At 36.8% G+C, this 24625-nt stretch overlaps 1 protein-coding gene and 2 long non-coding RNA genes across 6 annotated transcripts in view; 2 read left to right on the forward strand and 1 right to left on the reverse strand.

Moving 5' to 3' along the window:
• khdrbs3 (KH domain containing, RNA binding, signal transduction associated 3) overlaps nucleotides 1-24625 on the reverse strand; it is a 56210-nt gene that overhangs the window by 4534 nt on the left and 27051 nt on the right. Inside the window, exons 3-7 of the mRNA XM_077743787.1 lie at nucleotides 22471-22587; nucleotides 16898-17044; nucleotides 15241-15380; nucleotides 13443-13623; nucleotides 6329-6411 (exon numbers count right to left, since the gene is read on the reverse strand). Of these exons, the coding sequence (XP_077599913.1) occupies nucleotides 6329-6411; nucleotides 13443-13623; nucleotides 15241-15380; nucleotides 16898-17044; nucleotides 22471-22587 (668 nt within the window). The remainder of the gene's footprint in view (nucleotides 1-6328; nucleotides 6412-13442; nucleotides 13624-15240; nucleotides 15381-16897; nucleotides 17045-22470; nucleotides 22588-24625) is intronic.
• LOC144215025 (uncharacterized) lies at nucleotides 909-8645 on the forward strand. 3 transcript variants are annotated; one of them, XR_013330328.1, is made up of 3 exons: nucleotides 909-1095; nucleotides 1198-1260; nucleotides 8373-8645. It is a non-coding gene; the product is annotated as an uncharacterized LOC144215025 (long non-coding RNA). The 3 variants fall into 3 exon arrangements; XR_013330327.1 differs by lacking the exon at nucleotides 8373-8645 and adding an exon at nucleotides 3876-5432; XR_013330329.1 differs by lacking the exon at nucleotides 8373-8645 and adding an exon at nucleotides 3074-3197.
• Nucleotides 16067-24625, forward strand: part of LOC144215026 (uncharacterized) — a 39471-nt gene continuing 30912 nt past the window's right edge. For both annotated transcript variants that reach the window (XR_013330330.1, XR_013330331.1), the window contains exon 1: nucleotides 16067-16195. This is a non-coding gene — a long non-coding RNA (uncharacterized LOC144215026). The remainder of the gene's footprint in view (nucleotides 16196-24625) is intronic.

Genomic DNA, 24625 nt, shown 5'->3' on the forward strand with positions numbered 1-24625 from the left:
ATACAATTACAATGTATTATTGTCAATGGCTTTAAGTTTTCCAAATCTAACTATTACTTCCCTCTGACTGACATCTAGGTATTCCGCAAATCCAAAATGTATCGCCTGGTACTCAAGCAAACCTTTCCACCTCACAACCAGGACAGGTGAATTTAACAGACAGCGACATTAATGTATTAATGTGTTTTTTTCTTTTCTCCAACCTTCTCTTCCCTCAAGACAATGAGGTCAATAGAGGACAGTGGTTGGAATCATCTTAAAAGCACTTTAGTGGCTCAGTGACATGAGACACTTCCTTAGGGAGGCTTGTGACTTAAGCGAGGCTTAGCATAAATTTGACACCACTAATAATTCCACAATAAACACAACACAGCGGAAGGCCATGTTTTAATGCACTTTTCTGCCAGAAAACCAGGCCAGATTCAGTGTGTGTTTGTGTGTGTGTGTGTACTTTCCAATCACCCTGTGGCATATATGCCAATGTGCATCTCACATAGATCGAGATTCACTCGAATATCTTTGGCACAAACCATTCCCTCAAGCTCGGGGTGTCCAAATAGTACCCCGCTGGCCTTCTCTATTAGTTCACAGTAAATTAGAAAAATATAATTGATTAAAGCCTGCAGAATACGCTTAAATCAGCTTATGTTCGGTAGCAAAGACACAAAAAGAATGCCCATAACCACTGTAGTCGAGATCTTGATTTATCTGAAGCATCTTTCCTTGTCAATTGAGCTCAAAAAATACAACTACAATCTCCAAAAATAAGACTGCAATTCCCATCAGGATTTCCCTTCAATTAAAAAATATCACTCAATTCACAACCGTGATCCAACATGGTGTTTTCACAAGGTAAGGAAGGGGGGGGGGGGGGGGGGGAAGAACTCTAGTAGTGAATCTGTCTTGTCTGTAAATGCCTCTGCCTCCTCGAGCCTTGATGTCGTGGTTAGGGCCCAACAGATGGGGGTGTTAAAATTGAATGATGTAGTACATGTCCCGAGCGGACTGTGTTTTCTTAGTCCCCCCATTACTCTTGCTGTGTGCTCAGTGATGAATCTGAAGAGTCCTCGTAGGACATTAAAGAAGGCTGCACAGGTAATAAAGTCAAGTTTCATGATGACATAGTTAACTTTACTTTCCCTTGCTGGTCCCTGAATACATCCACATTAACCTAACAATGATCATCCATCTTGACAGACAAATACTTCAATGCCATTGGATATCATTTTGGACATTCTGCAAAGCTACCAAGTGTGCAAGGTAAGATACTTATTAAGTAGGATGCCTTTTAGTGTGAAAGCTATTGTATAATTTATTAAATATGATCAATTATTAATGTTTTAATTTAAAAATATATGCATATATATCTGCCATGTAAGAAGAGACATGGGTAGAACTAATAGGTAAGCACTGAGCTCCACTAAGCATAAAAAAACAATGTTAAAGAGAGAGTAGGAATAATTTTTAATCAGTGGTGTTCAAATTATGGTTCACAAGAAGCTTAAATTCAGCCTACATTACACTTTTTGGCCTTAAAATAAAATACATAATTCTTGTATTCACAGCAGTTACTGAAACAAAAGCATTAGCATTCTGGTTAGTCTTCTTTTATATTGTAAACCTGCTGCAAATTCAGTGTAGAAAAGCAACCCTATACGCCAAGCAGGCTTGTTTTTGTGTACATTGGTTCAAGTTTTAGGGGTTTTCACCCAAAAAAAAACAACTAGAAGTTGCAAAAATGTAGCTCCAGATGGGAGACAATTAAAAGTTTGTCACTACTTGTGTCACTTTACAATGCAAATGTTTCCTTCTCCTCCCCCAGTCAGGTGATTCACCTACATTTGTTTTTGTGCAGTCTACCTTTTTCCAACATTTGTCCACTTGAACACAAGCAAAATTGGCCCCAAAACAGCCCGAAAGCAATGTTGTTCAAAAAGCCGCTGGAGCGACCAAGGCGTCGGGCAATAAAGCACAATATGGGCTGTGTTTTGTTACCAGCACAAAAATGTTAGGGCAGCATTTTAGTTGTGAAAGCTTTCACAACTTTGCATCAGCACTGGTCATTTTAGAATAGGGGGAAGAAAAAAAACGGGCATTTTTCTCTTCCAAATGGCCAGTTTTATGAAAAGACCATATTTCCCGTGGTGGCACACTTTTGTGATGCTCTTCTTTTCTTTTTTGCAATCACGCCTTTCATTCTCATCCACCAGTGGCCCGCTAAAGAAAGTGCTGAGTGCAAATGCCCCGCACTGTCCCTTCTGATTACAGCAGCCCAACGTTGTTGTTTTTTTATTTTTTCCAGACAGCAATACAAAAGAAAAGAAAACATTTCAGGCAAAAAAAAAAGAAAACAGGACAATTTCCTGTCCCTGGGTTCAGTGTGAAACGAAGCAGAGGTGCTAAACATTCATTACGGCCGTGTTGATTGCGTATGGTATACGTGCCATACACTTTTAAACATCTGTAAAAAACAACAACATTTCTGACAGTCTTGCAAGTACATTTCCTGATTTTTAGAAGGAAGTCAAACTGATCCACTAGATCAGGGGTAGGGAACCTATGGCTCGGGAGCCACATGTGGTTCTTTAGATGGGTGCTTATGGCTGTGAGCTAAAATATGGACACTATGTCTACAGTGGATTTAATCTTCCTGTATTTAATGAATCATTTCTGCATGCATGCATGCATCCCATTGATTAGCATCAGGGTAACAATTTTGTCAACATAATTCTGAGACTTTTTCTACTTTAAAGGCAGTGAAATGACTAAAAACGCACGCATTTTCATGTATTTTTACTTCTAGTAAATTCTGAATATGACTCTCTTATGGTATACATGCTACACACTTAAAGATCTGTAAAGAAAAAAAACTATATTTTTGACTGTCTCGCAAGTACATTTCCTGATTTTTAGAAGGAATTCAAACTGATCCACTAGATGAATTTAAACAGGTCAACCTGGACTGAGCAGTATTGGGTCATGGGACCATAAAACGACCCATAGCCTCTACAACTACTAGTTTTTGAACCCCTCCCTTTCCCTCCTTTAAGATACAATCTAATTCCCTCAACAGCACTTGCCACTCTTCTCGATGAGCTGTCAACTTTGAAAGAACATCAAGGCGCACAGCAGCTCTGCAGGTGTCTCAGCATTTTGACAGCTAGCACAGCCAATCGGCTGAAATTATAGGAAAGGAGTTTGGTGGAGGGGGGTGGGGGGGCATAATCAAGCTGTATTCTTTTGTACTTAATGGCTCTGTCAAAGGGGCTGGGCACCCCAAGAAAAGAACTCCATGGAGGCATTTTCTCAGGTGTTTAAAAAAAATACAGTGCCATAAAATAATTAAGAAAGTAGATAGCTGGATTGCCTTGAAATATTCTTATTTAATAAAGTTAGAGAAATACACTAAATATGTGCAACTTGCTTTGTGAGCAAATGAGCTAATGGATTTTTTTTCAAGCAAAATGTACTGCATATTGATCTGATAGTACATTGCAGAAATATTGGCTATTTAAAGTACCGTATTTTCACGATTATAAGGCGCACTTAAAAGTCTTAAATTTTCTCCAAAATGGACAGTGCGCCTTATAATACAGTGCGCCTTATATATGGAAAAATGTCATTCATTGAGGGTGCGCCTTATAATGAATGCGGTGTGCCTTATAGTCGTGAAAATACAGTACCTTGAGAGAATTAACGCTTGTTCGTACCCAATAATAATTAAAAATTCTAGTTATATCTTGAGCAAGCATAAAGAGACCAATTTTATAATGTTCAATTTCAAGTTGGATATACGTACAGTATTTGCTAAAATACTACGTTTGTGTCCTTCCACTTCCCTTTTCTTATGCTAAGATTTACACTTCCTCCCACAGGAATGTAGCTGCCAATTAAAGCATTGTCACACACCTATCTGTGCACCAATGGGCCCCCGGGATCCATAACATACCAAAGCAAAAGCAAAGGGCGACCATGTGGGGGTGGAGCTCTCAATTGTGAAGCACGAAAGAGCACTTAAACCGCGGCCAGGTTTTGACGGAGATGACTAGTTTGCAATCCCAAGTGTCCTAGAAGATGCTGTGCCTTCATGTTTTCTCATGGAAAGATCTGCACTTGTTGTTTGCTAATCCATTTCCAGAGAAAAAGCTGCCTTGACCTTAACGTTGGAGTGCTACTCAAACAATTTGCAATCTCCCCTGAGATAGGCACTCAAAAGCCAGCTTTTATTTTCTCCAAATCTGTTAAGACCACTAACACCAACATGTATGGTTTTTATCAAGGTTCCATTTTGTAAATGTCCCTTAAATCTGTCCAAATCTGTCTAAAAACACTTTCTTTTTTCCACACATCATATTCATTTATGAAAGAATCTTTTTACTGTATTTTTTTCTGGTAAGTGACGCACATCTGAGTTACAGTATGCTCCCATTTTCCCTCCTGCTTATTCATATGCTAACGAAGTATAACTCTTCCCTATTTCAAGCCAGAATTGCATCCTACCTCCAAATGATATGCAGATTAGTTGGAAGAAACTTCCCACTCATTTAAGGCATCGTATCACCACATTCTCATTTGTACTTTTACAATCTTGTTAAAAAAAACTCCTTTCTATTTTGCTCTATGCTCGCAAGGAGAACAGGTGCTTGGAGTAGAAGCCATTGGTCTAATTTTGTGTCTGACAGACTGTGAATTGTGTTGCTTGTTATCCTCTGGCAAGTGAAAGCCTGCCAAGGAGTCACAGCTCAGATTGCCGACTGCAAGCTCTTAGCTGAGAGCAATACGACTATAAGGACACCTCTTGTCTAAGTAAACACTTTTGCGCGTGTAGCATACACACGCCGCAATTCTAAACCACACTCTCAACCTTGGCCTTTTTATCCATTGTAGATTAAAATCCCCAAATCTTATCTTCAAAGTTACGATACCAAGAATGGAGCACTATAGTATATTATAAAAAAGGGCGCCACATTGAACAGGGATCAGAAGAAAAATAGTAACTCAGTTGTCTCATGTGCATCAAAGTCTGGATAAACATGGATTCCATTTTTCAGCCAGATAACAGACAAAATTATGGAGTTGACCTGCATCATGCCTGTCCTAAAATACAATATGACTCAAGTTTCATCCCACTGAACCCCTCGAATGATAATTTTGGTTTCTGCTAGTGCTTGGCGGCTCGCAAGTGGTGCTGATTCATTCCATGCGTACTATGTAGCTCATTCATACTGTACATACAAAATATAATGTTTTGTTTTAAATGGGCACTTTAAAACTACAATTTTGTGAGTCATGTGATGGGGTGAGTGCACTATTACATTTTCCTCCATTTCTTATCCACAGTCATATTTGTTTTTTTGCCCCCTGCCGACAAAAAAAGTGCCGTCAATGGCAGCTAATGACTCAATAAAGAACCTAAAAATGCCCCCAAACCAACAGGAGGTAACTTGGAAATGTCCTAAAATTAGAAGGAACTAACAAATGAACAACAAACATCTTGGAAGGTTCCTCAAAATTAATAGGCAACAATCCAAAATTGATCCAAAATGACCTAATTTACTGTGGATGTTCATCTTTCAGCACCATGGACAGCGTCATACGTTCTATCCATGTTGAAATAGATAGGTCGTCTATTGGCGTCAATGGTGGGCATTGAGTTACTTCTTTAGGCTTAGAAATAAAGAGGGCTATAAGGCAAATTATTGACTGTATTGTTGGCTAAAGAATAAATACTATGTCCATTTCTTCAACCCCCAAGGCTGCTGCCAATACTGTCCAATTGTGGACATTCTAAGTGGGCCAACAGTCTTTATTTGTGTAAACAGACATGCATTGTTGCACATTGTTTAAATACTGCAGGACATCAGGCAAAAATCTTTTGACCTTGTGTCGCTTGGAGAGACTGATGGCTCCCTGGATACAAAGAAATCGATATTCTGCATTTGGCTGCCGAGGCCTCTTTGTTAAATGGACATGCATCCTCTTATAAGTGTTTACAATGAATACAGTTGGCGTCAATAACCATAAAGCATATGTTTATGCATCCCGATTTAAAAGTTGACAGTTTTGATGGAACATAGCTATTACGTTAAGGAATCCCCTTCAAAAAACAATGACAAAGTCAAACTGGAAAGAAAAACAACTCATTAACGGAGAAATTGGCGGAGCATGAACGCCTCCAATTAGTCCTTGCACAGTAATTGGATTGTAAATAAAGCTCAAAATATGCACGTTTTGTCAAATTCAAGCATTATTAGCTTTGATTCTTTCTATGATGTCAATTTAGTCCAAAATAGGGACGAAAAGTGTGTCTTTTAGTGCTAATGTTTACCTCTGTCCTTGATTAGTGTAGTTGTTGTCGTAGGATTCGTATCCTTGGTCGTCATATGCCGTTCCATAGCCGTCGTCATAGTCCTGAAATAGAAGATTCAACCAATTAACCAAAAAGGTAATCCTTTAGAACAAGGGTAGGGAACCTAAGGCTCGGGAGCCACATGTGGCTCTTTTGATGGGTGCATAAGGCTCTCTGCTAATCTGTGAGCTAAAATATGAAAATCGCTGGTGACAGAACTGAGATATTACATCTAGAACTGCTTTAATCTTTTTTTTTTTGCAGTAGACTCTTCTGGAATGCATACTTATTGATTAGCAACAGCATAAGAATGTTGTCAAAACTTTTTTAGTTTTTTTTTCTATTTTAAAAGTGTTGAAATGACAAAAAAAGACACCCATCTTCAATTCGGACTATGGCTACCAAGGAATAACATTAGAAAATATGAATTGTTTGTGTCTCTCTCTTTGTCAAAAAGGTTCCGACCCCTGTTTTAGAAGGTATCACCATATCTCAGCATCCTCAAATACTAATGACTTCATATATTGAGTATGTTAAGTCAGTGAAAATATTGGAGATCTAACTTAACAGACATTTTCAGCATTTTGAATCAAAGTCATTACAGAACCAGCAGAATAGTGCATGCATCCTCTTATTGCCAATGGAGTGACAGTTAAATGGAAGCGGTCACATCTCATCAAAGCCTGAGTCTGGAACATCTGTTTGGACTCTGGCAGCGCACCCCCGACGACCCCTCTACATGGCACGCATACACTCTCTCCTCCAAGAGAAAGATCAAAGCCAAGCCATCCTAATTCGGGATAAACGCGACTTATGTTCCACAAAAGGTTTGGACCCCGAGCGACACGTCTTTCACCCCCCCTCCGGCGCACTTCTTCTTATGGCTAATTCCATCTGTGGCTGATTTGGATGCATGAAATGAATGTCCGTGAGATTTAGCTGTGCAAGAAACGGCCATCAAATCAGCTTTATGACGAAAGGTACAAATGCCTGATTACAAGTGCACTTCTTGTGCAAAATGACACATTTCAAATGGACTAAAGAAGAAAGTCAGAGTAATGGCATGATCCTAATATATAAAGTTCTCTATTCTATGTAAACTTTAAGATGAGCTAAGTATTAACTGGTCAGTTTTTGTTAAACCAAATGTGAGTTTCAAGCTAAAAAAGACATATTTTTTCTGCCGCATGTGATTTTAAAGTGAAAAAAACCCAAAATACAACCTCGATATTAAATCTTAATTGCATCCAGTTGCTTATCTCCCAAAAAAAGACCCCTTTAACAGGCAGACGGCTGAAATAAACAATATAAAATGCCAGAAATGTCATTGTGATATGACATTATTTTGTTCGAATATCATCCTTTTGTTTCCTCTTTCCAAACTCTGAGTAGAGTTTATTTTTATTGGTTTAAAGTTATATCTATTATCCCGCTCCAAGTGTAGGCTGGAAAAAAACAAGTGCTGTTATAAATATTGAATAAGCAGTGACACAAAAAGTAAAATCATGTCGCTCGGTAGTGAAAACATTGTCGTAGCTGTCAAATAAAATCACTCTGGCATGTGTATACAGTCAAAGAATGCACTAGATAACAAATGCATGAAAACGCATACAAAAAAGTCTCTTAAATAACGACAGAATTAAATCAATCCTTTTAAAAAGCCTTTAAGATACACATTCTGTTCCCTTTTTGAAAGTAAGTCATGTAAACAAATAAAAATTATTTACATCCACATACTTTTCTCAAGGGAAAATGTTAGGCTTTGATATAAAATTAATGTACGATCCGGTTAGAACTGGATATGGGCATTTCATAATAAATTCATGAGTATATTGTTGCCAATATATTTTGACCCTTCTTCGGAGTCAGATGGATGAATAATTTTAAAAAGTTTGCAAATGGTAAAGTTCGTTATAGCTGGAAGCTAACAAATGTGACTCAAGTTGATCCCTTGAGAATTGAGATAGAAAATTATGCCCATTTTGCATAACACTTTTGAACTGGACTATTTTCTGTTTTGCAGGAGCTTGGTGCATATTTTATGTTCCACCAATAAAATTCATCTGTTTTCTACAAATTGCCATGCAATTCCAGAGAGGACAAATCGGACTGAATTACTCCATTGTGGCTTGGGTTTAAATTTTAGATAGAAAGTTGTTAAACAACAGATTTTTTTGGGTGGTTACTTGCCAAATAATGCATAAAAAGCTGCATTTTTAGGGGGTAGTATTTGTTTTTTTAATTATCAAAAACCAAGAACAAACATTATAAGTTAAATTAATTGTAAAATAGAGATCAACGGACAAAATGGGCATCTGTTAATGTAACATTAAGTTTTTTTTTAAAGTAAAAGCCTAACACAACCTTTTGTAGTTTAATTGAAAGTAAAGTTTTTTTCTTAATTTACACGAGTTTAAGTTGCAGGCGTGGGTAAAATGTGCCAAAAAATGTTTAAATTTTAGATAAAAAGTGGTTAAAAACAGATTTTTTGTGTTAATACTTGCCAATTAATGCATAAAAAGCTACATTTTTAGGGGGTAGTATTTGTTTTTTTAATTATCAGGAACCAAGAACAAACATTATATGTTAAATTAATAGCAAAATAGAGATCGACAGACACAACGGGCATCTGTTAATGTAATATATAAAGTTTTTTTCAGCTAACTAAAACCCTAAAAGCTTAACGCAACCTGTTTGTAGTTAAAGTGAGTTTTAAAGTGAAGTTTTTTTTATTTTTTATTTACATGAGTATAAGTTGCAGGCCCGGGTATACTGTGAAAAAAATGTGACCTATAGTTGAGGAAGTATGGTGTAATTAGTTTTACCATTTAGTGAATAATTATTTTGAGGTACTTTTAGGTGAAGTGAGTGGGAAGACGACTGGCAAGCAGGTTGTACAAATTTTAATCAATGCATTTTTCAAGTGGGTCAACGCGCAACACACACTTCTTCCAACAGGAGTGTGTGGAGGTGACCTATTTCAGGGGAGGATTTTCAACTTGAAAAATATGAGGCAGATAAGCTTCATCGCTCATATGGGAACAGTCGCTTAAATCATGCAAAAAATGTCTGCAGAGTGTATCCTTTACAATTTTACTTTAGTGGTTTCAAGTTGAAAAGTGCAACAACAAAAAAACACACCTACTTCACTTGAAATCTACCAGAAATTATCAGTCAGTGCATCTTTAAATTTCAAATATTTGGTGAACTAAGATATATAGACACTTTTATTGAGTTGGAAAAACTTTAGGCTTATTATAAGGAAAGAAATTAGTGTGTTTTGTATTAAAAAGAAAGTTTAAACTCAAATTTTGAGGAGCATTTTGCTTGAAATGAGGCAAAATTCCTTATTAAAGCTTCATTGACTTGAATCAAGCAACCAATCAATTAAACTGTAATTTCCATGGAAACATTGAGGGGAAAAAAGCTTTGCCATGCATGAGGATTCATAATAATAAAGTAATATCTTGATAACTTGATTCAAAATATTTTTAAATAGAAAAGAATAGAACTTGAAAACCTTTTCTTCTTGACACAGGTAAAAAAAGACCCAATTTTTCCATGTATGAGCTTAATAAGTACAAAAATTAATATTACCATGAAGTGAAATAGTCTTGCATATGAATCTATCAACTAATTTTTACCATTCAAACCAAACTACTTGCCTACACATAACCAAATAAATGTTATAAAGCCATTTTACTAAGAACCAATTGAACCTTCTACCTCATTATTCCCATTTGTCAGCATGCCGTCCCTTTTAACAAGTGCGAACTGAATTTACCAGATAAACCGCATTGTCTTCTTTCCTCAGCATCAAACAAGTGGAAAATTGTTTGACATAAGACGGAGGAAATTTGGCGAATGAAGCTATTGAGATATCACATAGCATCCCTTTACTCCAAATATCTGGGTGAGTACAATGGTGCAACGCCGCACTACCCCCGAACACGAGACGGGATTAGTGTGACAGTGAATGGTTGGGGGGCGCAGGCGTGGAGGGGTGGGCCGGTGGTGGTGGTGGGACGTGTTATTGGATGAGGGCAGGGGGAGGTAGATAGCACTCCCTAAGTGACTCTTTCATTTGTATGCCAGAGGATGGCTGAGAGGCGTGTTGTTAAAAGATAAGGGCCAGCCTCAGAGGCCACTAAAGACGAACAGAGGGCTCGCTTCTGTGTGGAACGTCGGCGCTATCGCAGCTGCTCCACAACAACGCCGTGGTAGATAGGACGCCATCGATATGCTCCCCGCGACAAGGCTCGACTTCATTTTCAAATTCACCTTGTTTTGCGGAGGGGAGGGGTTCATTGACTGGGCTAGTTGCAGCACTCAATATGGAGTAAATGTTGTTACGTTGTAAGACAATGTAATGTAGTGTTGAAGATAGGGATTTCAATTATTTAGGGAATGGACTGATATTTCAATAGGTACATGTTTTTGGGGGAAATGTGCAATGATTAATCTGAGTTTTTGTCGATTTTGAATCTTAATACTCTTGTCCATAGTCAGAATTTGGATTAATGTGACATCATTCCAAGTGTAAAATGAGTCATGATGAATTTGTCAACAAATTAAGGCCATGTTTTTTAACTATTGTGACAAATTATGAGGGAAAAAAAATCATAACAGACGCCAAAAGTTGACTGACTTCACCTCAAGGCATGACTTTTTTTTGGTGAAAAAAATGTGACCAAAACATTATTTCTAAAAACATACTGACAGGTAAACTAATTAGGGAAAAAAATAATGATTCTATATACATAAACTACCTTCACCATATTATTATTATTACTTAGACTATCAAATGATTGGCCTTGAAATCCGTCATCTTTGTCCAGCATAAAAGTAGATAAAACACTTTTTCTCTCATCAAGTTATCCCATTTTTTCCATCCAATTTTGCTCAAATTGCATCAGAACGACAAGCTTATCTGCACCTGCCCCGCCATTGCGTTCGAAGCTCCGTCCATTAACGAAAAACCCCTGCAGAAATCCTTATGTGCAGAAAAGATGAAATGAAATGGCACTACTGCTTATGATTCACCTCCGGGGCCAACGATACATCCGAGATGGGCCAACCGCCCGTCAATTACACCCATGCAGACCACCATTCCATTGCACGCCTACACCAGGAGGCATTTTAGATCAAAACATAACGTTTTGCTCCTACTGACCAGTATGTGACCCTTTGCAGCAGTCAAATAGAAAGAACAGATGCAGAGCAGTTAAAACCACCTACAAGTATGTATATAGTATACATACTATATATATATATATATATATATATATATATATATATATATATATATATATATATATATATATATATATATATATATATATATATATATATATATATATATATATATATATATATATATATATATATATATATATATATATATATATATATATATATATATATATATATATATATATATATATATATATATATATATATATATATATATATATATATATATATATATATATATATATATATATATATATATATATATATATATATATATATATATATATATATATATAGTATGTATACTATATACATACTTGTAGGTGGTTTTAACTGCTCTGCATCTGTTCTTTCTATTTGACTGCTGCAAAGGGTCACATACTGGTCAGTAGGAGCAAAACGTTATGTTTTGATCTAAAATGCCTCCTGGTGTAGGCGTGCAATGGAATGGTGGTCTGCATATATATATATATATATATATATATATATATATATATATATATATATATATATATATATATATATATATATATATATATATATATATATATATATATATATATATATATATATATATATATATATATATATATATATATATATATATATATATATATATATATATATATATATATATATATATATATATATATATATATATATATATATATATATATATATATATATATATATATATATATATATATATATATATATATATATATATATATATATATATATATATATATATATATATATATATATATATATATATATATATATATAGGATGACTACAAAAGAGAGTTTTTCAGCACCATGGTGAGATAACTTGGACTATGTACGTTTGATAAACATGACTCATTCTGCCTCTATTTGCTGGAATGTGGTTAGATTTATCATTTGGCACATGCCAGGCTTACTCCGTGCCCCCCTTCTCCCCATCCCCAAACTGGATTCGCAGGTGCCGTCGTGAGAGGATGTAGTTTACAACAGTGACAATGATGCCAAACAGCTGGTCCAGGAGTCATTCTCCACGACCTCCACACATTTGAATTTCAACCCGCTGAATAAACGTGTCACATGTGCTTAGGCACGGGCGGCTGCCGTAATAACCTGAGTCGGGCTACTTCGACTTTTGAATATAAGATGCGGATGCAGGAGCTATTAAGCCACTCTCGTGTGTCACGTGACACAAAAGCCATCGGTGCTCGGATGTTTGGTCGCCGGTCTTTTGGTCGTCGATCTTTTGGTCGCCAGTCAAATGGTAACAAAGAGTTTACTGTTGAAACTAGCTCTCAAAATTATATTCATAAGAGAAAATTTCATATCTAAAAGATGGAGTTTAATATCTAAGAGAGAGAGAGTTTAATATCTAAAAGAGAGAGTTTAATTTTTAAGAGACAGAGTTAAATATCTAAGTGAGAGAGAGTTTAATATCTATGTACTGTTTAATATCTAAGAACTGTTTAATATCTAAGTACTGTTTAATATCTAAGTACTGTTTCAGATCTAAGTACTGTTTTATATCTCAGTACTGTTTAATATCTAAGTACTGTTTAATATCTCAGTACTTTCTAATATCTCAGTACTTTCTAATATCTCAGTACTTTCTAATATCTCAGTACTTTCTAATATCTCAGTACTTTCTAATATCTCGATACTGTTTAATATCTAAGCACTGTTTAATATCTTAGTACATTTGACCGGCGACCAAAAGACTGGCGACCAAACATCCAGTCATGAATCTATCAATGCATTTATATTGTATATCGTAAATCGACCGTAATACTCAAAAATTCTACCCAGTTCCTATTTTTCTTCTCCCGTCAGGTGACTTACGTATTCGTCATACGTGTCCTGGACAATTGGTGGACCTGGTCGGTATCCACTCGCAGGGGGGGCTCCCCTGGCTCGTTGCACCCCCCTAGCCCTTGCAGATGGTGTGCGGCTAGGCGGAGCTCCTCGGGGTGCCGCTCCTCTTGGCATGGCAGCGTGTAATGGGGGTACTCCTCCTCGACTCCTGGCAAAGATGATTACATAAAGTACCAATATACAAAGTGCAAATCCAAGTATAAAATATTGTTAGTTGACTTAAACCTGGATAGTCATCTCAATAAACAGACAAAAAAACGCTGCTTCTACGGTAGAGTTTTACTCAAAGGCAGGCCGACCTTGCGGTTTGTTAAAAATGTTGTAAGAGCTTTTTCCGTGTCGGCTCCGTTTTCTTTGAGGCCAGTTAACTGATTTGAAGCCACGGCAAAAACCCACAAAAGGTGGCTTCAAGGGTCATTTGCTTTCTATACTTTCAATTCCGTTCGCGCTACGCGTTGTTGAAACCTCACATTCCGCAGACTATTAAGGACAGTGGTGGATGTTTACTGGATAGAACTGAGAACAAGACAACGTGCAAGAGGTTGGAACGTTAGGTCGAGGGATAAGTCTTATCCTGAACATTCGTTTTTAGTCCCCAAATACTACTCACTGTCTGAATTTAAAGCAAAAAACAAACATTTTTTGGTAAAAACTGGCTGGTATTTAAACCCTCCGCCTTATTTACTGTATTTTCTATGGACTAATTACAGCTTGAGGTAAAAACCCAGTCGATTAAACCCACGTTTTAGAGAAAACTGTGAGTTTTTGGTTATGGTAGAATCTAACATTAAATGTGATGCTTGGCTTTTTCTGGGAAAAATAAACAAATTCTGGATTTGTGGTGCCTGCTTCAAAGAGTTGAAAAATCTGGGGATGGCTAGCAGTATTTTTATTTTTGTGTGATTTCTCAGAGGAGATGCAACTCTGGAAGCTCAGAGGGATGCCACACAAGAAAGCGTTCCTCTGAAGATCGCTTGGATACAAAGGATTTTATGCTAATATTTTCATTGCAAAACTGCAGGTGCTTTCAGTATGAGATTGAGTGTCCTGATAGGAATACCATGGGTGGATATTTTGTATTGGGAAAACATTATTAAGCATTTGTGCTGACATATTTCAAAGAATTCTTTCTTGAAATGTCTTCTTGGAGGCAATAATAATGACTCTCAGGTTGCTATCCACTGCAGAGGATTTTCAGGCCTTAAAATAATAATAAAATACACCATCAAATTCCTAATTTTTCTAATTTCTATGTAAGAAAATTAATTTCTGACCTGAATTAAGTGTTTCCATTACGATGCTGTTTACATTTTGACTATAGTCGGATTCATAAGACAAAGTCCAGGACTTTAATAACGCATTTTGTGCTATATAAACACATTTAAATCAACACAACCATTTAGCAACAACCAATCAGAGGAAAGAGTTGACATATAAAGATTTTTGGTCCCCCACATCAATAATAACAAAACTAGATTGCAAAAAAACGACATTCTAAGCATTCTGAATGCAAATTATCTGCTTAAACGCTAACGAAAAGAAGAAGAAAAAAGGTCAATCATCTTTTAAGCGGTTTTACTCCCATTGGTGAGTGCACTGCAGCTTTTAATGACAACGCAGCAGGTGAAAGTGCAACCTACGAGGAGGACTCGACGCTACATCCAATTACAGAAAATTGCTGTCTCAGAAACTTCTTAACGGTAAATGAAGTCGACTGTGCAAAAAAAAAAAAAAAAAAAAAAACGCACACCTATATGCAGGTTACCTGGGAATTCCTGGAACAGGTGTCCCTCTTGCACGGGTGGCTGACTTGCCCCTCACGGCTGGTACCTTGGCATCTTCCGAGCCACCGTTCAAGTATGTGAGTTCCTGCAGCTGGGCCTGTCTGATCTCATCGTTGTAATCCTGCACCACAAAAAAATATATATATTATATAAGTAGGAACATATGCTGGTAGTTTTGCTTGCAATCCGACTGAACTATATTACAAACTCAATGTAATCTTCCATTTGAGATATTATATTTATTTATTTATTTTTACAAATGGATTAAAAGCAACATTAAAAACAATGTTTATTTGGGTTTTTTCTTAGTAAGGGGAAATGTCTCTTAATCATTTGTTTTTTTATTTCAAAAGGAAACCAAATTTTTCCTTAATTATATTCTATACTTAAGTGCAAAACATAAAATATTTTTTAGATATTACAAAATGATTTTTGAACTAAAAACACATAAAAATGATTAAAAAATGAAATTATTGATTTAAAGGGGGGAAAATCAGGAAATATAATATACATCTATAATTTTCATTTTAATTTGATAATAAAACAAAAAGTTAGCACTCATGATTGACCTTCCCGGGCCACACAAAATGATGCAGCAGGCCAGATTTGGCCCCCGGGCCGTCTTTTTGACACCTGTGTTGTAGGTTGTGTTGTTTTTATGTTTGGTTTTGTATTGCAGGTACCTGGAGCTGTGACTCCACCCCTATGGCAGAGCCCTGCCCAGGTAATCACAATCATGACTTCCCAATCATCCCTCCACCAATCACGGTCCACATCCTGCCCTTATTTAAACCCTCCTGTTTTGCAGTTCTAGGCAGTTCTAGGCTTGAGTGCCTTTCATGCAGGTCCCAAAACAGTGTATTCATTACTCACTTTAAAAGGCATCAATTGTCTAAAGTTAAGCATATTTCTGTTTGCCCCAGCTTCACCTGATTTGTGAGTACACTATTCATTATTATTTTGAGTATTTATGTTTATAAAGTTAATTATTTTGGGGTGTATACAACAACTTTAGAAAAGTTTAGATACACCAGGGTATACATATATTTTGTTGCACTCATACATGTGGCTTATATTTGTGTCTTAAGAGTTGAAATTTGTCTCCAAAGTAGACAAAAAAATCAGTATGACAAAAAAATAAAACATACTTAAAAAAAATCCCATTGTTAACAATTGGAATCGATCAAAAAATGTATCAAATATGGGAGAAAATAATTCGTTGCCAGGTATGGTATACTTCAGTTTAGTATACATGAAAATATCACTACACTGGAATATGTTATGATTTTTTTTTTTGCACTTGTGTGTCAAAGTGTTCCATGGGAACAGTGGGGGGTAAAAAAGGTACCCCTTGAGAAGGGGGTGCTGTTTTCCTGTTGGTTGTGTTGGGATGGCTCTGCGGATAATTAATGAGATGGAAATCAGGATAGCTGAGAGCATTGCGCAGATCATCTATAATAAATGTCGGGAGTGTAAATAAACTTGGTGCAGCGAGGCACTACCTAAGAGGATATGTTGTGAGATCTTCACCATTCTGTCTATTATGTGTACAGATGCTCGGGTTTGAAACCAGGCCGTTCGTTGTTCCATTAGGAGCATCTTTCAGTGTGTGAGGGAGTATTTGTGTGGTTGACTTACTGGGATGAGAAACTTCTTGATTTCCTCCAAGGCGTGCCCCATCCTAGCGTAAGCCTCGGCTGGGGGGGCGAAAACCTCGATGAGAACGTGCAGGTCTTCGTTCAAGTGCTGGTATTTGGCCTCGCCGCTTTGCCGCAGCTCTTCTTCCTGACAGGACAAAAGTATGGGATAAATGGGATGCCAGTTTGCTGTCAGCTTGTGTGATTGGTCCACATTTCTCATTATGGCAAGAGGAAGATGCTTTGCTGGAAGGAAATGTCTTGAGGGGATGTGGAATAAAGTGATGCTTTAAAGATATTTGGGCTTTTATCTTGTCACAGTGGACAATCTATTGAAGCAGTTTGTTTGATATTAAAGACGTTGATCAAGGCTTTTTTCATGTTAACACTTGGATTGATTAAAAAATGTTGTTTTTATGTCATATATTGTTTAGGAAGGGCTTTATTTTTATTCATTTTGACAGATGATGTTAAAGTGTGAATGATTACTGGTTTGGTGTAGTTTGTTTTAAATATTTGTGGTGTTTCTGACCCTGGAAAATCCATGTTTGCTACTCTTTTACATTTGGAGATTCCATTACTTTGAAGAAACTGGTAAAGCAATTCGCGCATCGATCAAGTCTTGAGTTCAAGTGGCGCATCCGACTCTGTTTCCCGTCATTTTTGCTCTCATCCCGTTTTTTTTTTCACCGACTCGAGACGAAACATGGATTGGCGGGAGGAATGAAATGAGCTTTAATCCCTGTGCAACTTAATTTTTGATCATCTGTCACCACTCAAGTTCCATGTTGGAGTTTTTCCAAATGGGTTTAGTCATACATTAAAAAAGAATCACACCCGAGAAAACCGCACAAGTAGAGCAGCTGCACCGAGTTAGTTTGTAAACAGCGGTGTACTTGCGGACCGCTTAGGCCGCGACAGAAGCAGGCCAGGATAATGTTGATGTCAAGAAATAGGACAAGCCAAAGCCCCAAATGTCTGCGATAACATCACACAAAGAAACAACAGGTTCAGCGTCTCACTTTCTCACTAAATATTTTATCCGGAGAGGTTTTCTAGTAGTCTCAATTTCCTTTTTCCCTCCTCAGCACCGAACTCGGTCTCATATGTCATAAAATTATAAATAATCTTCTTTTAAAATAAGCATTTTAGATATTATATTTAGATTTTTGTTTTTACAAATGGATTAAAAGAATTGCTTTTAAAGCAACATTAAAAACAATGTTTTTTTTCTTAGAAAGGGAAAATTTCTTTGAATCATTTGTTGTTCATTTAAAATGGAAACTATTTTTTTATTTAATTATTATCCATATTAAAGTGGAAAACAGAAAATAGTTTTTGGATATTACAAAATGATTTTTCAACTAAAAACACAGAAAAAAATAGATAAAACAATGAAATTATTGATTTAAAAGGGGCAAAAGGATTTTGAACTAAAAACACAGATAAAAATTGATAAAAAAATGACAATTATTGATTTAAAAGGGAAAAATCAGGAAATATAACATACATCTATAATCTTCATTTTAATTTGATCCTAAAACAGAAAATCTGCACTCATGATTGACTTTCCCGGGCCACACAAAATGATGTGACGGGCCAGATTTGGCCCCCGGGCTGCCTTTTTGACGCCAGTGTTATTTTTTTGTTTGGTCGAGAAATAGGACAGACAACACCCCAAATGTCTGCGATAACATCACACAAAGAAACAACAGGTTCAGCGTCCCACTTTCCCACAAAAATGTTTGTCCGGAGAGGCTTTCCAGTAGTCCCGACTTCCCTTTTCCCTCCTCAGCGCCGAACACAGTCTCTGATGTCATCTAATTATAAATAACCTTCTTTTTAAAAGTGCCTGTGGTATGTTAATGATATGGTAATTTCCGCTATAAATCTGGGCTTTTAGGGAGTCACCCATTTCAAGTGTGTGTGAATCTGGACATGTTTTTCTCTTTCATGTGTCGGGATATTTGCGTTGAAAAAAGATGGTGAAAAAAACTATCATTATAGTCTCAAAACGATGACTCACTCTAATGATAGCATGAGTCATGTGGATTCAAAAATAAGAAGCAAGGGTGAGAGAAGACGATATAACCGCTCGAGGGGAATCTTATAAAAACATTTATCCAGAAATGCTCATGATAAGTTAGTGCATTTAGAGCAAGGTTTTGGAATTCATATTTTTAAATGGTAATCTTTGAGAGCCATACCATTTATAAGAAAACAAAATATATGAAAATATGTGCATTTTTTGTCGCTATTTCACCACTTTTAAAATCATAGAAGTCAGAATTGTTTTGACAACATTGATACGCTGTTTCCAATGAATAAGAATCAATGGGAAGATGGATAAAAAATAGTTTTATGGACAAAAAACATATTAAATCGGCACTAGATGCCAATGTGATGCTCCTATTGGTGCAGCTGTTTCCATACTTTACTTTACAGGTTAACACAGAGCCATAGGGACCCAACACAAGAGCCGTATGTGGCTCTGGAGCCATAGTTTCCCCTTGATCGAGGCTAAATCTCCCACGGCTTGCGATAGTCCACTTGCACGAAGGCCCCAATCTGCATAGAGATGTTTTCCAAAGGACGGAGGTCACACTATCAGTACCGATAAGAAGCATCCGTGATCCAGCGGCGTCCGACACGCAGCTAAGCAGCCCAAAGCGACAGATTACAGCTGTCTGTTTCTTATATCTATCGGAGCTATCTTCCCTTTTCATTTTCCCCAGCGACAAATCTTCTTAGAAATAACGGTTCACCCTGAAAGGACGTGGGTAGGGGAGGGGGGACGGGGACGCAAGAGCTTCAACAGACGGGGCTTCGGGGAATGGAATAATTCAGCTAAATCCATTGAAATCAAATGAAATATTCAAGAAATGACTTGGAGGGGGTGATTATGTAGTTTGCCGGATTAGGATCAGGTAAGAAATCATGTCCAGGACATTTATGAGGAAACAATATGTGGCTTTTTGTTTTTAAATAAGAATGAAACGTGTTAAAATCTGTCAGGTGATTTTTTTGGAGACGTTTTCGAGTAGGGATGCACAAAAATGAAGATTCTTGGTGCAAGTAAACACAGAAAATGAGGTAAATATAGGTGAACATTTACTATAAATGAAATAAAATATAGGGAAAAAAGTACCAGCTACTTTTTCTATTACAAAAAGCATATTTTGTACTGTATTGATAGTTATTTAACCTTTTTTACCTATTTTTTTAAAGTTAAAAATTAACATTTCTCTCATTTTTTGTGCTATTTCACTATTTATTTAATCATATTTTCTTCATCTGTCCAATAGAAAAAATAGTAATTGCCACCTAACTATCCTCTTCATATTTATCTTAAATTTTCTCTCCATAGTTGATCTCATCCATATGTTCTATTTTTTTTAACATCATGCCTTTTATTCCAAAAAGTTCAAACAAAAAGACATTAAAAAAAACGATTCACCCTGACAATTAAAACAAGAATTCAATCACACTGGGCTCTCTCTGTAAGCCAAGCATAGTAAATTAATTTTATGGTTTACGTGCGGATTGTGAGAAAGTCCCAAGGAAGGAAAATGGATGAGTTAATTACGACGTTAACAAGAGGAGGTCGCACAGCACAGACGCCTCTACATCATCTCCACCTGACAGCGGCAGGACAGCTGAGGTGCCGTAACGAGGCCGGATGACTGGAATGCCGACAGCTCTGTGCCTTTCAACCCTTCCGCACTGACGTTATTGTCAACACCGATGCGGCAAATATTAGAGCAATTATCCCGGCGCTTTACAGTGTGCCGAAGAAACACGTACAATTTTATCCCCTTCATAGCCAACACACCAAGTCATTGGTGACTGGAGCAAAGACATTGCCATCTTTTACAGAGTGGAAATTTTTTCCCGACCCAGTGTGAAGCTTGAAGGCAACCCACACAACACAAAAAAGAGAAATATAATGAGCTGACACGTTTCAATAACTCGTTAGCACGGCCGCCTTGCGGTGTAGGGGTGACGTGTTCTACCCGTGTTCGGTGGATGCTTTTTGAGGAACTCCATTTTCCTCATGCATGGCAGTTTATGCTTATTTTTGGCTTTAGGTGTAAATATTTGTAAAAAAAAAAGAGCATTCTGGTCAACTCAACACTAGAAATGTCACCAAAGTGTGGAAGATAAGACTCCAGCCCTAAGGATAGGGAACCTATGGCTCGGGGGCCATATGTGGCTCTTTTGATGGGGGTATATGGCTCGGGAGTCATATGTGGCTCATTTGATGGGTGTATATGGCTCGGGAGCCATATGTGGCTCTTTTGATGGGTGTATATGGCTCTCCACTAACCTGTTTGGTAAAATATGGGTAACCTATGGCTCGGCAGCCATATGTGGCTCTTTTGATGGGTGTATATGGCTTGGGAGCCATATGTGGCTCTTTTGATGAGTGTATATGACTCGGGAGTCATATGTGGCTCTTTTGATGGGTATATATGGCTCTCCACAAACCTGTTTGGTAAAATATGGGTATCGAACACACCAATAAGAGCGTCACGCTGGAACTGTGGCGCCGACATGGTCTCTAGCGCCTTTCTGATAATAAATTATCTTCATTAGACTCTTCTGCATGCATACTCATTGATTAGCAACAGCTCAAAATATTCTCAAAAGAATTCAGACACATTTTTAAAATTTCAAAGTGATGAAATGATTAATAAATGCACACATTTTCATGTATTTTTACCTTTAAATTCTTAGTATAACTCTCAAGGAATAATGTTTGGAAATATGATTTGATTATGGCTCTTTTTGTCAAAAAGGTTCCCGACCCCTGCTCCAGCCATTAATAAAAAAAGGGATCCCGTTAGGCTCCTGCTCCTAAATCGCATCGTAACCACGTGTAGACAAGTGCTTGGGTCAGCATATCTCCGTGACGGATCTTTTCTGGACCGCCTGAGACTATTGATCACCCTAATCAAAAAGAATGCGCTGTATGATAACAAGAATTATTGCGGCCGACAAATCACAGACGGCAAGATGAGCCTAGCCGATTTATCCTCGGCTAACAAAGTCTGCAATCAATCCGACGCCTTCTGTATCGCCGCCGGAGTCATTTATATCCTCCGGGGTTGACACCTACATAATCATTGATAAATAGCTCTTGGGAGGGAAAATGAATTTGCCTGTAATTTTGCCTTTCTGGGAAATACGAATATGAGCAGTCTTTCTCCTGGTTTTTGACTGTTGAAACAATATAATAATCTGTATAATGTATTTTGCATGAAAGTCATTGAGTTTGAAAGCCAATGACCTCATTTAAATCCAATGAGCAGGTATATTCTCAATCCCTTTAAATGGCTGATTTGTTCCAGTTTGGCAGGAATTAAATGACTATTTTAAACCACCAATTTTAACCAGGTTGCTCATACATGAAAGTTACCATGTCTTATTTTGACATGACAATATTGCACCAAATTTAAGTGATCTGTTTAAGTAAAAAAAATGAGAGACAAGCTGCATTATATTTTAAATTGGTGACCCCATTCTGACACAAATGGGTTATTCCGAAAAAGTAAAGAAGAAGAGTTGTATTACCTTTTCTTTATCCCGCATGGAGCCTTTTCCCAAAATGGACATCTTTGTGAGGGTATCCTCCTGTAGCCTCTTTAACGAGTTTCCACGTGGTCCGAGAAGTTTGCCTACAAAGTTAAACTATGAAAGAAGGAAAAACAAAGAACGGTGTGGATCAATCACGTAGCTGTTTGCTAGAGATAAAGCACAAAGACGTCCCTGTCAATTTGCTGTGGCTTTAACCTACAGAAGCTTTTCACTAAAGCTAATAATACCTTTTCTTTCTTTCCTCTGTGAAATCAATATGGGAGGTAAATCATCCGTATTTCGTCAATTTTAAGTCGTTCTGTGGCCTTTTTTTTTAAGTTACGATATCATATCTGAGTAATGAGATGGTTGTTGTCCTGAATTATAGAATTTTTACTGCTTTGTGTACTTTTGGATACTCAAAATGGGTCGTTGTTAAGCCAAGCAATACTTTGTTGATGTAAAAGAAACCTTAAGGCAATTCCACTGGCAGTTGGAGATGGTCAAAGAGAGACAAAAGGTGGTTAAAGTCTTTCTGCTTTATTCTATGTTTTTTTCTTTGCCAGTGACTTATACCGCCGTCTTCTTTAAGCGTCAAAGTCATCAATTAGCTGGCAGGAGGTAACGCCTCGACTCACCCTTTCCTCTCTCTCTGCCTTTTGTTCACTGAGCTTATTTGCAGGCGCCTTCCATTTCTAGTTTGATTGCTTTGAGAGGAATGCTTTAATCATTTACTTCAGTCCAGTAACATGTAATTGTGGGGTTTTTATTTATTTTTTTTTCCCTGGTCTTTGCGAGGTTGGATGTTTGGATCTATTGTGTTGGTCGAAATGTTAAAATTTACTGCTATATCTGCTAATTGCAACATATATTTTGGAGTGTACTGTGGAAAATTGAATACAAAAAGAAATGGCGTAAAAACAATATGGAGGTCTTCTACATTATGGGTATTAAAAACAACAACAGCATGGTAATATTAGATATAACTCAAAAATTGGTCAGATAATAAGGTATTGGAGCTATGAACACTAAATTACGCGATAAACTGTATAAACAATAATAGTTACATCGTAGACACAGACAATATATACAATGTTACATATAGTATTATGCTAATTCCTGCAAGCATTAATTTGTTGCATTTATTTATTTATACGTACTGAACTTTTGTCACATAACAGCAGTTGCATCTCATATAACTCCTTTTACTTGTTATATTAATATATTCAAAATCAAGTTCTTATTTTGACCCCACCTCAGCCATAAAATCAACCATGTGTTCATTATTGACTTTCACTACCTTGGATTGTGTCTAGTGGACATGCAATTTCCTGAGTGTATTCGGTCACATTCAAGGTAAAATCAAATGACACCAGCCAATATGTTTGGAGTGGTAATACCATTTTTTTTTTCATATGGAAAAATGATCCAAGTATATGAGTTTTCCAAGCAAATAAATCCCCTACTGATTATCATCTAGAAAAATCTGTCCTGTGACTAATGCTCCAGGGGTTTACTAATGCTTTGGGTATCATGAGGGATTAGATGACCCCTTTGGACTTGTATGATGTCATTGCATTATGGGATAGGATTGGGATGCCAGGTTGGGGAAAGGTTAGCATAGAAAAAAATAAATACAAAGAATATTTTAAAGTAAGAATATACAGGGGAGGTTTTATTGGCACATTCTTAAGTGGGTAAATCGAAAAAAAATGTTTTTTTTTAAATTTTATTTTTTATATACTCCTGTGGTTGACATTAGTGCAGATCTGAGTGACAGCAATTGAAAAAAATATTAGCCTATGCTTTTCAATAGCCAAGAAGTCCTTTTACACCCAAAAAAAGTCACAAAACCCACAGAAACACTCGCTTACCCACTCGTAAACAGCCATTTGGAAAGGAACAAACCACCCTAAAACCAGATTTAAAAAAGGTGATGCTGGGCAATACAAGTACAAAATAAAAATAAATAAAAAAAGAAAGAAAACTATTCGCATGAATGACTTTTGCCATTGCGACCTGCCAACTATAGCAAATTGAATTGGTCTTCCCCCAGTGGCTCCAAATGTGTCAAAACCATGCTGTGAAACCAAACTTAAGAATGCAAAAAAATGACAAATACAGTCTATTTTATTCAATTCTCATCACCCAA

Source organism: Stigmatopora nigra, chromosome 21 (genome assembly GCF_051989575.1).
Source record: "Stigmatopora nigra isolate UIUO_SnigA chromosome 21, RoL_Snig_1.1, whole genome shotgun sequence".
In the NCBI taxonomy this organism is placed as follows: Eukaryota; Metazoa; Chordata; class Actinopteri; order Syngnathiformes; family Syngnathidae; genus Stigmatopora; species Stigmatopora nigra.